Consider the following 13,076-nt stretch of genomic DNA (forward strand, 5'->3'; position numbering starts at 1 on the left):
ACCAAGTGATGGTTTTGCTTTTATATATTAGTCTAGTCAGTGTTCCGATTGAAACTTAAAACTGTTCGCTTAAATTGTGTTATATTTAACCAATTAAAAAAAATTAATTAAGTCATTGCTTTATAGATGTGGTGAGGGCCCTTAAATATTATTAGCAGCTTTCGTGGCATCCAATAAACGACACAATAAAATAAGACAGGCTGTATGTGACAAAGTGATTTATTTTCTATGGTGGCTACAGACGCTTTTGTATTCAGTTGGTAAATTATGGTGTAAACCTAGATGTATTAGACCTGAAAAATATAACATTATTTGGTTTTATCATCTACTCACTGTTTTCTTCAGGTTCCAGGGAAAACGCTTATAAGAATAATTCCGAAACGTTTCCAGCTTAGTCAATGTACGTTGCTTTAAAAGGAACATGGCCAGTACCAGGCTCGAGGAGTATCATAATTGGATACGTTTAGAAGTAATCTTGCGGAAGGCAGTACATTACCTGCAACAGTGGATTGGAATCCAGCATTGTAATCACATGCAACCTCATTCTTTGTATAATCCTTTCTGTCATCAGCATAATCATCATTCTTACCAGGACCCCCAACTAGGGCACCGTAAAGAGTGTGTGGATTGGGTCCGGGATTCTGTTGTGCAGACCAACCGCATGGTGCTGGTAACAATGGACACGAGCTTCAACGATAAATATGAAAATGTATCATTCCAATTTAATATGAATTTTGAGATACGTGAAAAGAAATGAAGAAGCGAGAATCTGATTTATTGCAAGTTCCCTGTCAGCTTTTCTGGTTGGTGTTCATGTTATTGTGTAATTTTCGGATGAGTATTATCGTGATATTACCTTGCTCTGTGATGTGGTCGTGTCGGAGGATTTTTGCCAAATCCAACAACAAAGCTCCTACCAGCGTCACCCAAAGCATAGTTGATTTGACTTAAGGCCCATTTTCTGTACAAGGCGGGATTGACACCTTGATCTGCAGCCATCAGAGCTATCAAAGCTGTATTAGCTATAACAATTAGATTTATATATCTAATGATTATCAAGAACAATAATACCCTAGAAATGTCCAAATTCAACGTTTTTATCAACACTATGCCATTATATGTGGGATAGAGGTCTTAAAATTATGAGTACACAAAAGCGTCCATTGTTCTAAATTGCTTTCATCTTGACGTAAAAGACCAAAAACTGACTTAAGGCTTTTTCGTTTATTTTTTTTATTTTGTATTAATTTTTTTTTGCACAGTAAGGAACGTCCATCCCATTAAAACTGTGTGAATGTCAATATGCAGTAATGGATATGGTGATTATTTGCTTATTAAAATTTATCTTTTGATTTCTAACTTCGGACTATTTAAGTAGCATTAATCAACGTTACCAGAATATCTTAGAGCTCCCCATTCTAGTCTAAATGCTAGACATTTTGGTGTATATGGTAAATCTCCACCAGGCATCCACGATTTAAATGTATCAATAAGATCTTGTTTGTATTTGTTGTTTTTTGTAATTTCGTACAGCAACATCTGTCATATGATAAAAAAAATTGTGTAATTTGTTTTCGGAGCGGATATTAATGCCATTAGCTTGACTGGTAAGAGACACTGAATAACTTACATTGACGCCTGCGGTTTTTTCGTCCCACGAGAAACCCCAAGCTGCACCTGGTTCATGATGTTTTTCGGCTTCAGCTATATATGATTTATCACCAGTGGCTTTATACATCCATAAGGCTCCCCAACCTAATTCATCTGTGATGTTATTCGACCTACATTATATCGTAAAACCACATTACAAATAATGTCAAGATATACTTTCAGGACTATCGTCTAGTTACTAAGAACATCAACAGATCAACAGATCAGTCATGCAGTGTGGTTGAATATTGCATAATGAAGTTATTGACTAAACAATTCATGGATATTTTAATCTTACTTGTAATAGGCTGCAGCAGCATTAACACTGTTACTGTATAGATTGTTAGTCTTTCTAGCAAACTGATAAATAGACTTGGCTTGAGTTAACAGTTTATGGGAGTAAGCACTATCTGAAATCATTGATAATTCAGTGAAAATGTACCACAGAATTGTTGAAGGGTGAAATTAAATGTATTTAATGTTTATAAAGTTATTTTCTGTCACTGTATTAATCTAACAATCAGTCGCACATTGCTTCTGTTTCCTATATTTTTCTCTGTTTCTGAGTTTTCATCACCTCAGAATTTCTAATTTCAACCTGAATTTTACTAATTACTTGACAACCCTGTTGTAATTCAGTCATAGTAGCTGGAAGGATGGTGTTTTCAACTTCCTAAGAGTTTGTATATTGAATCTCCTTCAATGTACTGTGAATTGGATATTTGTTTCTGTGTATTTGGATTATCTAGTTAAGCCCAACGCAGACGAGGAACATTTTAAGCGAACAATCGTAAAAAATTTGTTTCCATCATTTTTTTCACCGTCTGTGGATTACAGAAACACGAACAAAAAAGTTCGTGAGAATTGTTCGTGAAATCAAACATGTTTGATTTTTTAAAATTGTTCCCAAAACAATTCTTTGTTCGCCGTCTGCGTTAACGACGAACATTAGCGCCGAACATTCATCGACGAAAGACCAATCAGCGATCGAAGCCAGACCACATGACACTCAAAATGGCGACGTCCAGTGAATCTACCAACACAAAATTTTGGACTGTGGAGAAGGAGCAGATTTTAGAAGATATGTGGTCGCAATCTGCCTGTTTGTTTATGATTTCGTCGCCCGACTATTCAGACAGGAACCAGAAGTACGCTGCGATGCAAGAAAAAGCACAATCCGGTAAATTTACAAGGTTGCCGAACACACCCTGCTCTTTTCGACGTTGAATCCAGGTACGGATCCTAATGCTCCTATTTCGCCGTCTACGTTGGCGTCTTTTTAAAATTAATAAAATAGCTAACGCAATTTTACATTTTCTTCTGGACGTCGCCATTTTGAGGTCATGTGATTTTCCGTGGCACTGGCTTATTGTTCGAGCTAAATTTTCGTCGTCTGCGGAATTATGTTTGTCGTCTGCGGATAACGGAAAACAGATATATTTGTTCGATGTTTTGGTTCGTCGACAGAAATGTTCCTCGTCTGCGTTGGGCTTAAGGTATGTTATAGTTTTATAGTTCTTGTCTATTGGTTACCATAGTTACCTAGGGTTCGGCTCTTCATTTTAAATAGGGAGCCGTGGTGAGTTAACCTGAAGGTCCAGGGTTCAATCCCTACATTAATCGACATAATACCTTCGAATTTTTCAACCCGATTTCCCCTTGTCAGTGAGGTAAGAGGGGCTGACATGGAAAAAGCGTCTAGTCTTTCGGATGGGACAATAAACCGAGGCCCCGTGTGCAACAGGCAGTGCACGTTAAAGATCCCTTGACAATTGGAAATCGAAAAAGAGCATGCTAATTCCGCAGTCATGGCAAAATTTCCCTCATTGCACCCTGCTTGGCGTTGCCCGCCTTATGCATAGTTTAGTTATTTTCATATTCTGCATATGATTATGGTTTAGTGGTGCATATAGTATGTAGTATTTTAGTTAAGAGTAATTAATTATGCTCTTTTAATTGTATATATCTTGTTTATGTTTATAAACATCTGTTAATTGATCCCTTGGTGTGGTCCTTTCATACCCGATCACAGAATCAAAATAAAATCACTACACTAAATCAAAGGACAGAAGAAGAAATGTTTACTGAGCACATAGCCTACTGCCGTCGTTTCTGTAATCCTACTAAAATTAACTCAATCCACAGGCTTCGATAGAAGATTTTGACGGTTAGACGCCTGGGGGATTGTAGCAAGTTTCGCGAACTTCGCAGACTCCAACCTCATTAGGCTAAACATGACTAGCATTGATTACCTTTTGTTTTGAAAGCAATAGATCCAGCAGCTAATGCTGCGGCAGTTTCCATACCAACATCAGCTCCACCACGTGTGGTATCTATTTTAAATGCTGGTCTACTTCCTTGCATTCGTTCAGGACTAGTCCACGATCCGTGGTCTTTTCCACCATCACCTACCTAAATACAAATTCTTTATTCACCAGAATCATTCTGAAGAAAGAGTATTTACCATGGCAGATGTAAGAATTACTTTGTAATGACGGATATCTGGTAACATCACCTTCACAGATTTAAATAACCCAATACTACTTTAAAAATAACTCCCAATATATGTCTAACATAAAAAACAGTCGTTATATACCTGTACATAAAGTTCATTTGGTTTCGTGTGGCATTTCATGAGATAGTCCAGAGGCCATCTGATAGATTCATACATATGGTTTAATTGGCCAGTTTTCTCATAAGCATCTTTCCATTGAATCATTCCCCATGTTAATACAGTTGTACTCCAAGCCATGGGAAAATTAAACTTTACATTGTCTCCAGCTAAAAATGAGGTGAATCGGTTTCAGAATTTGATTTGATTGATATTCATTGATTTATTCATATTTCAAAAATTATTAACCACCATTTACTGTAATTCATTGTGTAGTTATAATTGCCACAGTCAAAGATTTGAGACACCTTTCGTCACCGTTCTCAAAATATAGTTTTAGATCTAATATCAAAAAGAATATTTCATATTTTCTATTCTTTTATTATGATAACATATTTCTTTCACTTGCTATTCACTTTAACCTCACTTACCATCATACCATCCACCAGTTAAATCTTCACCATTTGATCCTTTATCACTTAAAGCTGAATCTCCTCTCCATGGTATTCTGTTATTAGCTGGTAGTTTACCAGATCTCTGGGCTTCATAGAATAATATCGACTTCTCCAACACCTCGGCGTAATTATATTTACCACCTTGAAGAACAATATGATGACGAAGTTTAATAAATGCCTCCGAGATGTCAAATGTACATGACTTCTTGTACATGACAACTTGAAAACAAGCATCGAACACAGATAGTTGACTAATACTGTGACCACTGACCTTTTGTCTTGTCAATAAACGAACATTTATATACGGAAATTTAAATAATGACCTACATACCACCAATATTTTGAACATGAGGAACTGTTTGGTGATCATCTGAAAGATCTTTAAGGGTTGCTGATCCAGAAGGATCACCAGCACCACAAGTTTTACCCATAAATCGTATACACAGTTGTTCTCCAGCCTTGTGTACGCCTTTAGATTCTTTGTTGACCATAGTGTATTTGGTAGCACATTCTGGATGAGCACCTACCCAGTTTGCTTCCCATTGCTTGATTAATAATAAAGTCTATTATTTGTAAGTATTTATCGAATCGGAGTTTACATATTTTAGTTTCATGTGTAGTTGAGGTATAGCTATATATAATTTTGTAATAATAACAACATAAATGTGCCAGAGGGTTCAATATATTTATTATAAAGTATTTTTTCTAATTTTATAATGAGTTACTTCCCTTGATATGTTAAGTCAGAAGTACACTTTTACTTTTGCTTTTGTTGATTTAGTTCTATTCATCATGATTTTGCGCTTTGTTATCCATGAATACAAAAAACATAATTACACAGTAGGCCTAAGCGTTCAGTTTTTTTTAAAGAAATGTTACTGTTGCAATGTGACATCCTACTTGGACGGATCTTCATAGTTTAATATATTCTGGTTATAAAACAATTAAAATAATATGCCTACCTGTAGGTTTTTTACCCCACCATCAAAACGAATAAAAATTTCATAACCAACTATGTCAGACTTTAAGTGAAAACAAAAGGAACCTTCGAAATTGTTGTCCCAGTGTTGTTTCAGAGCAAACTTGGATGTTAAATCTGCTGCTGTAGAGCTAGAAACCAACAACGTCAGTAGAATAGCCCACATGACTTCTTCTGTTAGAACAAAAAACTTATTTGATAAAGAATAAAGTTAAAAGCGTATAAGATCTCTGTCTTTATTATCGTTTAAGCAAATTTTCAAATAGTTGTTCATGTTTATGAGCACGTCTTTCAGGTTAGGTTATGAAGCTTTTTTTAAGGACTTGAAATAAAACATAAACATGAGAAGCAATTAAGTTTGTTGACAGTTGAGCGTTCTTTACATTCCAACAGGATATGCATTGATTGAAGAAAATAAAGGCAATTTATATCGGTATATCACAGGAAAAATTGTTAAGACACCTTGTCTAGGTATTTAAGTAGAAAATTTTACCAAGGAAATAAAAGTGGAATTAATTTCTTACCTACGTCAAGATCTATAGCACCTGTCAGAGTTATAATTCAAAGATAAACCATTTTATACTTCTCATGATAAGATAAAACTCAACCTTGGTGATTATTCCTCATTTCCAAGGTAAAATTCAAAATCATAGATCATGTTTGTGAGTCGTGATAATATGAAGGAAAGTTTAATCTTTTGGGTTAGGTATTAGGGGGTGAAAGACGACATCGGGTCGACTCACACAGGCATCAGAATTTTGTTACCTTGGAGAGAATTCGAACCCACGGCACCTAATCGCCTAGCAGAAGACAATCCAACTGAGCAACTGAAAAGCTTTGACGTACAGTTCGAAAAATTCTCCCTTCAAGGAGATACTCATATAGTCTGGCAAGGGCAAGGTATTTGGGGGGGGTGAAAGATGAAACCTGGCCGACGGTTAGGATTAGTGTTTTGGCACAAACTCTCAAATTGTGAAAATTTATCTTTATGGTGATGATGAGAAAATAGAAAACCAAAGTTTACAAATCTGTAACAATTGTAGAAAAGTTTAGCTTGTAACATCACTGATATATATAGCTCATTACATAACAGTATACATAGTTAAAACTGTTTAACAGTAATATTCAATAAAATATACATCGGATCAAACTAAAGTTAGTATCTGGTTTCTAATTACGACGACCTTTTCCAAATTATGTGATAATTGCTCCTATACTTGAATCCAAAATTTAGCTGGCTATATTCCGGATATAATTTCTGCCTCAAAAAACCCTCAAAATTGTCTGTATTTTTAGCATCTAAAAAAGTTCACACTAAGAGTGTATCGTCTTTGATAATTGAATACAAAAAATATCAACAGAAAAAAGATTTATTTTTATAGTTTTACATATAACGTTATAAATCTCAAATTCAACATCGCAAATGGGAGTCTAACGTATTGCTCAAACAGTCGACCGTTCCACTAGCGCTTTGCATCATATCACTGTATTTATTGGCAGCCAATGTTTGTGGAAACTATTTGCAAATTGTCAAGTGATTCTGGTAGTTCAAACATAATTGGCTGTTTGTATATAAAAAGCCAATAAAAACAAAAACTTCGAAAGATTCATAATGAAGTTGAAATGCATAAATAGTTAACAGATAATTCAAATCTAGCATCAAATGCATTAATAAATGTAAGAATAATCTCCCGAAGCTATGGAATATATTTACGCCACAGATTTAGTGGCGAAATATAGGAAGAAACAAGCTTGCCCCAGAGTACCCAACGGAAACTTCCAGTCATAGATTGAGCTTTCATAGATTCGTAGATTGAGCTTTACGGAAACTGGCGAGCAGAATATATAGATTCAGTTTTACTGCTGAGAACTGCCGAATGAAACTTGCTGACTCTTACAACCTGATATTACAACGATGGATGTTTTTGCAGGGCAATCATCATCAATGTTACTGAAGCTGCCCTAGTCGATACACATTATAAAACATCAATTAGAAGCTGTAAAAAGACAACAAGAATCGGTTTTTTTTAGAATTTGATGTGTGTCCATTGGATTGTTTGGGTGTGTCGAAACGCGTTCAAAAAGCAAGATATCTTAAAACTGTTAAAAGCAAAGTATCTTAAAAGGTGTAAAAAGCAAAGCATCTTGAAAGCTTAATTTTCTTCAAATAAGGTTTACTTGTCTATATTTCTGTTGATTTAGACCTGAAAAGAATATATTTACAGGTTTGAATGCGGTTTGGGAACTTACTCTGAAAAACACATTCTGACCTGTGAAAATTAAAGTGTTGCAGTAGCTGTGATTCTACCAGAAACTATCAAAATACGAGTTGATACATATCAGATTAGGTCAGATCATAGCAAAAATCTCACCTGCTAAAGCCGACTGGAAACCAGCATTATAATCACAGGCGACTTCGTTCTGAATAAAATCTTCTCTATCATCAACGAAATGGTCGAATTTATCTGGCCCCCCTACGACAGCTCCATATAGTATATGACTATTAGGTGTTGATTTAGAGAAATCATCCCACGTACAAGGCAATGGTGGTGAGTTACACGAACTGAAATGAGAAAATGTTGCAAAGTTTTTCAAAATGCGATCATTGATGTGGCACGAGCTACAGATACCGATGTCAAAGGACAAGAAGCTCTTTTCTCCACTTTCAAAAACAACACAACACACCAATACACTAATCCCCAAACCATAGATTAGGGTGGCTGAATGGAAGGACACATTTAAGGTCTAAGGTTTACCTTAAGAATTAAGCATTTTTTAAAGGAAGCAACACGTAAATAATCAAGTTCATCAATACCTAGAAGCGTGATGAGGCCGAGTTGGGGGATTATTTCCGAAGCCTACAACATAACTTCTACCAGTATCTCCTAATATATAATGGATCTGTTGTTTAGCCCATCTTCTGTACATAGATGGGTTTATATCTGCGTTAGCTGCTACAAGAGCCAGGAATGCTACATTACCTAGAAAAAATACGACTGATTGGTTCATTCCTCCTTCATAGATTGGACATGATGTCTGATATTTAATTAGCAGTTTTTACAGATCATCTGACGACATTGACATCAGATTAAGTTTTTTCCGAGCAAGTTAACCAACGCAAACAATGACAGACAGCTCTTAACCGACCGCCAGTCTACAAACTACAATTGTTTTAATAAACTCGAGCACACATCAAACACCAAAATACATTCATATTGAATAGTGTCGATGTCGTCACTTAAACAGTTTCATTTATTTATTTAAGTCGGAAACAAACGCCATAGAGAGATGAGATTAAGTGGTATTGACTTTTAAACCTAATAATTAGATAATTTATCATTATAAGTTATGAGGAGTATTAAGAATTCAACTTGTGCCTTAGGATACCCCATCATGAGATGAATGATATACGTACCGGCAAATCTTAAAGATCCCCATTTTGCCCTAAAAACAAGACCTTTAGGAGTGTACGGCACAGTGCCTCCTGGAAGCCAATCCCTAAGCGATCTCTCAATATCATCTCTATATTTCTCCTTTTTAGTCAACATAAATAACATTAACTGGAAATGGAAATTATAAAAATTAGAAATGATAATCATAAGTAACAGTTGGGAGTGGAACAAAAATAAATACATACACAATGAAAAGGTTTTGTTCGCACTATAGATGAGACACGGTTTATTTAGATAGAACACTTACGCTCGTAGCATCTGTTTTGTCTTCCCAATTAAAAGCCCATGAATGCTTAGAAACATAATATTGTTCAGCAGTATCTAAGTAGGTAAATTTTCCCGTAGCTCTGTATAACCAAGCTGCTGCCCAACATAATTCATCTTGAAACTGACTTGAGCTGCAGAATTAATAAACAGTTTTAAGAGTACAAGAGGTAAAATATCTATAGATGATGTTACGTCTAAAATTGCGCCAAAATCTAATATTGACCTGTTTGAAACAAATTGTATATGATTAAAGTCTTGTTATAAACACGGTTTCAGCATTGATTTAGATATTACAATGAATAACAGTGACTCACGGGTAGAACTCTTTAACAGATGGAATGGATTCGCTGTATAAACCCTGGTAATTCTGCGCAAACTCAAATAATTCTTCTGAATGCCTTAACATCTCCCCGGCCAAGGCTGGGTCTACAAAGAGTTGTGGAATAACAGAATGTATACATAACAGCAATTCTGATATAGGGGACATATTGCTTGTTTAAATTACATAGCTCAATGATGTTTGCTTATATGAACTTTTACCACAGAATGACTGGAGAGTATATAGAATTTTATTCATTTTAATTAATTACTATGGAAACATTATGTAAATAATGTATAAACATACCTCTTGTTCTAAAAACAATTGAACCTGCTGCCAAAGCGGCCGCTGTTTCACCAATGACGTCACTTCCAGGTCTTTCTGGAGATAGTCGATATGCTGGACGATACATAGTCATATCCTCTGGACGACCCCAATAGTCATGGTCAATAAAGGGATCACCTACCTAAAAAAAAGTATCAAATATAAAATTTCTGCATTACCAGTTCATCTTAAAAAATGTTATTAGTGTGAACATCCACCATTTGAATTGAAATGTCGGTTTTGATTATGAAAATATGTTGGTTTCACCTGATATGTTCGTCTTATGTTTGGTTCACTGTATAGGACTATTATGTCGGACTGCGGCATCGAATTTGGATTTCTCGTTTATGGCAAACAATTTTTTAATTGTAGAAATGACTTAGTTTGATTGTTATCTACCTGAGCATAGAATTCAAATTTAGTTGGATGGGCTTTCATAAAGTACGTTAGTGGCCACTGAACACAGTCATACATTTCATTGACTAATCCTGCATATTCATATCCATCGTAAAATTCAATGAATCCCCAAAGCAACAAAGTGGTAGATGCTGCCATTGGAAACCCGAATTTGACGCAATCACCAGCTGAAACAAACAAAGAATCAGTTTTCCAACAAATTACCACTATTGCCGAAATCAGGTTCAAGTTTTTTCCACTTTTTGAAGATAGTAATAGGTAAAGGATATTTCTTGACGCGATTTATACTTTATGAACAAACTATAATTGTTGTTCTTTCTACTTAATGATGTGGTCTGCACACGTGATGTTTGTGATATGTGTTGAAATGGGGTGTCGGATAACTAACTTCATTGAGGCACTAACATGAGGAGGATTATATCTTACCATCGTACCAACCACCCGATAGATCTTCACCAAATATGCCTTGGTCCTGTAAAGCCGAATCTCCACGCCAAGCTATATTCCTTATAGCTGGTAACCTGCCAGACCTCTGGGCTTCGTAAAATAAAATAGACTTCTGGAGAACTTCGTCATAATTATAATCTAAAACAATATGATTTATTATAACATTCCTATTTGTGTCTACCTATCAATAAATGGATACTGCAATAGAATAGTACAATCTTATCTCGTATATCGAATTCGGGGTTAGCTGACAAACACAGTGTCAACCTTTCTATAGACATTTGGTGAACCTTTCTTGACATTTCTGTTAAAACGACATCTTAACAAGTTTTGTTTGAGTTGTATGTCGTGAGATAATAACGTTTTATTTAATGTTTCTAATGTCCATAGTGATACAAAGAAACATGGTCTTTTCAACATCATGAAAACTGTGCTAAAGTCTTAAAGCTGTTTAAGTAACACATTCTTTCAATGTTTGTCTTACTGTACTAAATGACTGTACTAAAAAAACTGCGTTTTACAATATTCTGGATACAGAATATCCTTTTAATGTAAACTTTTTGAAATGATTTCGAAGACTGGTTCTGTAGCAATGTTGGAAGAAAATGATTTAAGATCAACCTTATTTGCATTATTTTCATATTTGCATCGAAACATTTGTCATTTTCTGAAAATGGGTATTTTTAACATTGTTGTAAATGATTAGATCAGCATCTATAAAGCATTTCTATTCCATAGGACATTTTTATGACATGTCGACGTTCTTAAATTATTCCCCAGCAAAGCTATAAGTCACGATGTTGAACATTTCAATATGGTAATGAACACATTTTCATCGTTTCGTGTTACGTCAATATAACAATATTCTACTTTACCTGTAGGCTTATGAGTAGGAGGAACCCATGGTATTGATGGAGTTGGAGGAGTTGGTAACGGTTCACCTTCAGGACGGATAGGTGGAACAATTGGAATAAATGGCCAGAAATTATGTCTTGGTAGATCATAATATGTTTTGTTATTTTTAAATGGTGAAACTATCGGTAGAAACGGCCAGAAATTGTGTTCTGGAACTTCTACCGTCATTCTGCGTTTCAAGAACGGTCTGAGCAACATTATAGAATCCAATGTTGGAAACAATATCATCACAGTTACAAGTGTACGTATCACAGGAGAAAAATATGTCATGGTGCTCAATAGTATTATCAATACAGTCTTGGATCATTTTAAATACCCTCAGATCCTCCACAAATCCATGAGAAATAACAACTGATCGCAATGTCCATCCACAGATAAGTATGAAACGTCCACTGAGTATATACGGTTAGAAAATAATAGGAATCCAAAGACAAGTACGTTCAACTGAAATAAACCAGAAAATCCATGAAATAAGTTCGGTATCGTTTCAATTAAATATTTGAATCTCGTTTTTTCCATTCTCTATAAATCATTATGTCGTTAAAATGATATATAATCCATGTTACAACACACTTCCTTGCCTTCTACCATTGTCACTAAATATACACGTTAAAACACAACCTTCACCATCGTCCACATCCCACCAAAATGTTCATAATTAGCTAAAGTAAATCTATCAGGTTAACAAACAAACATGTTTACCTCAGAATTTGGTGAGATTTTCACATATAAAAACGCTGTTTATAATCGGATCATGGTTTATTAACAATATGTTCCTGATTAAATTAAAATAGATACACCTCGATCTTTTAATTTTTCTGTATTATTAAATTTTCAATTAAAAGACTGTACATGTTCGATGTTAACAAACTAAAATAGCTTCTATTTTCCAGGAAAGTTCATTAGGCTTTAGAGTTATTACTTTTATTAATAAGACCTGAAATCAAGCTACATACTCTTTCTCCAAGACATTTCAAATCCCCTCTGCATCCCAATTTTTACCTTAAAGGCCATGGATCACCATTTTCTGTGGTTGATTTGGACCTTGAATATAAGTATATAGTCTTCAAAAGTACCAGAATTGTACCAAATCGCAATCGCGATATCCTTCAAATATACCTCAAACTTGACTTTTCACTTTTATTTATAGTACTTCTGAAGACTATTTGCATATTCAAGACCCAAATCAACTCCCAAAAAATGGCGAACCATGAAGTACGAAATGTGATGAAGATTTCCT

General features: G+C 35.1%; 2 protein-coding genes across 2 annotated transcripts; both read right to left on the reverse strand.

Annotated features, from left to right (window-relative positions):
- Positions 1 to 410: 410 nt before the first annotated feature.
- LOTGIDRAFT_113430 (hypothetical protein) lies at positions 411 to 4,930 on the reverse strand (the record flags this gene model as incomplete). The annotated part of the gene is made up of 8 exons (XM_009051591.1): positions 411 to 687; positions 857 to 1,022; positions 1,395 to 1,539; positions 1,631 to 1,781; positions 1,949 to 2,060; positions 3,903 to 4,062; positions 4,247 to 4,431; positions 4,693 to 4,930. 8 exons carry the CDS (start codon positions 4,928 to 4,930, stop codon positions 411 to 413), a joined length of 1,434 nt encoding a protein of 477 aa, XP_009049839.1.
- Positions 4,931 to 7,052: 2,122 nt separating this feature from the next.
- Positions 7,053 to 12,125, reverse strand: LOTGIDRAFT_231044 (hypothetical protein). The gene is made up of 10 exons (XM_009051592.1): positions 11,797 to 12,125; positions 10,901 to 11,059; positions 10,457 to 10,641; positions 10,040 to 10,199; positions 9,729 to 9,840; positions 9,395 to 9,545; positions 9,111 to 9,255; positions 8,511 to 8,676; positions 8,068 to 8,258; positions 7,053 to 7,899 (listed from the first exon to the last, which is right to left on the reverse strand). Exons 1-10 carry the CDS (start codon positions 12,104 to 12,106, stop codon positions 7,859 to 7,861), a joined length of 1,620 nt encoding a protein of 539 aa, XP_009049840.1. The 5' UTR covers positions 12,107 to 12,125; the 3' UTR covers positions 7,053 to 7,858.
- Positions 12,126 to 13,076: the final 951 nt, after the last annotated feature.

This window comes from Lottia gigantea (assembly GCF_000327385.1).
Source record: "Lottia gigantea unplaced genomic scaffold LOTGIsca_17, whole genome shotgun sequence".
NCBI lineage: Eukaryota > Metazoa > Mollusca > Gastropoda > Lottiidae > Lottia > Lottia gigantea.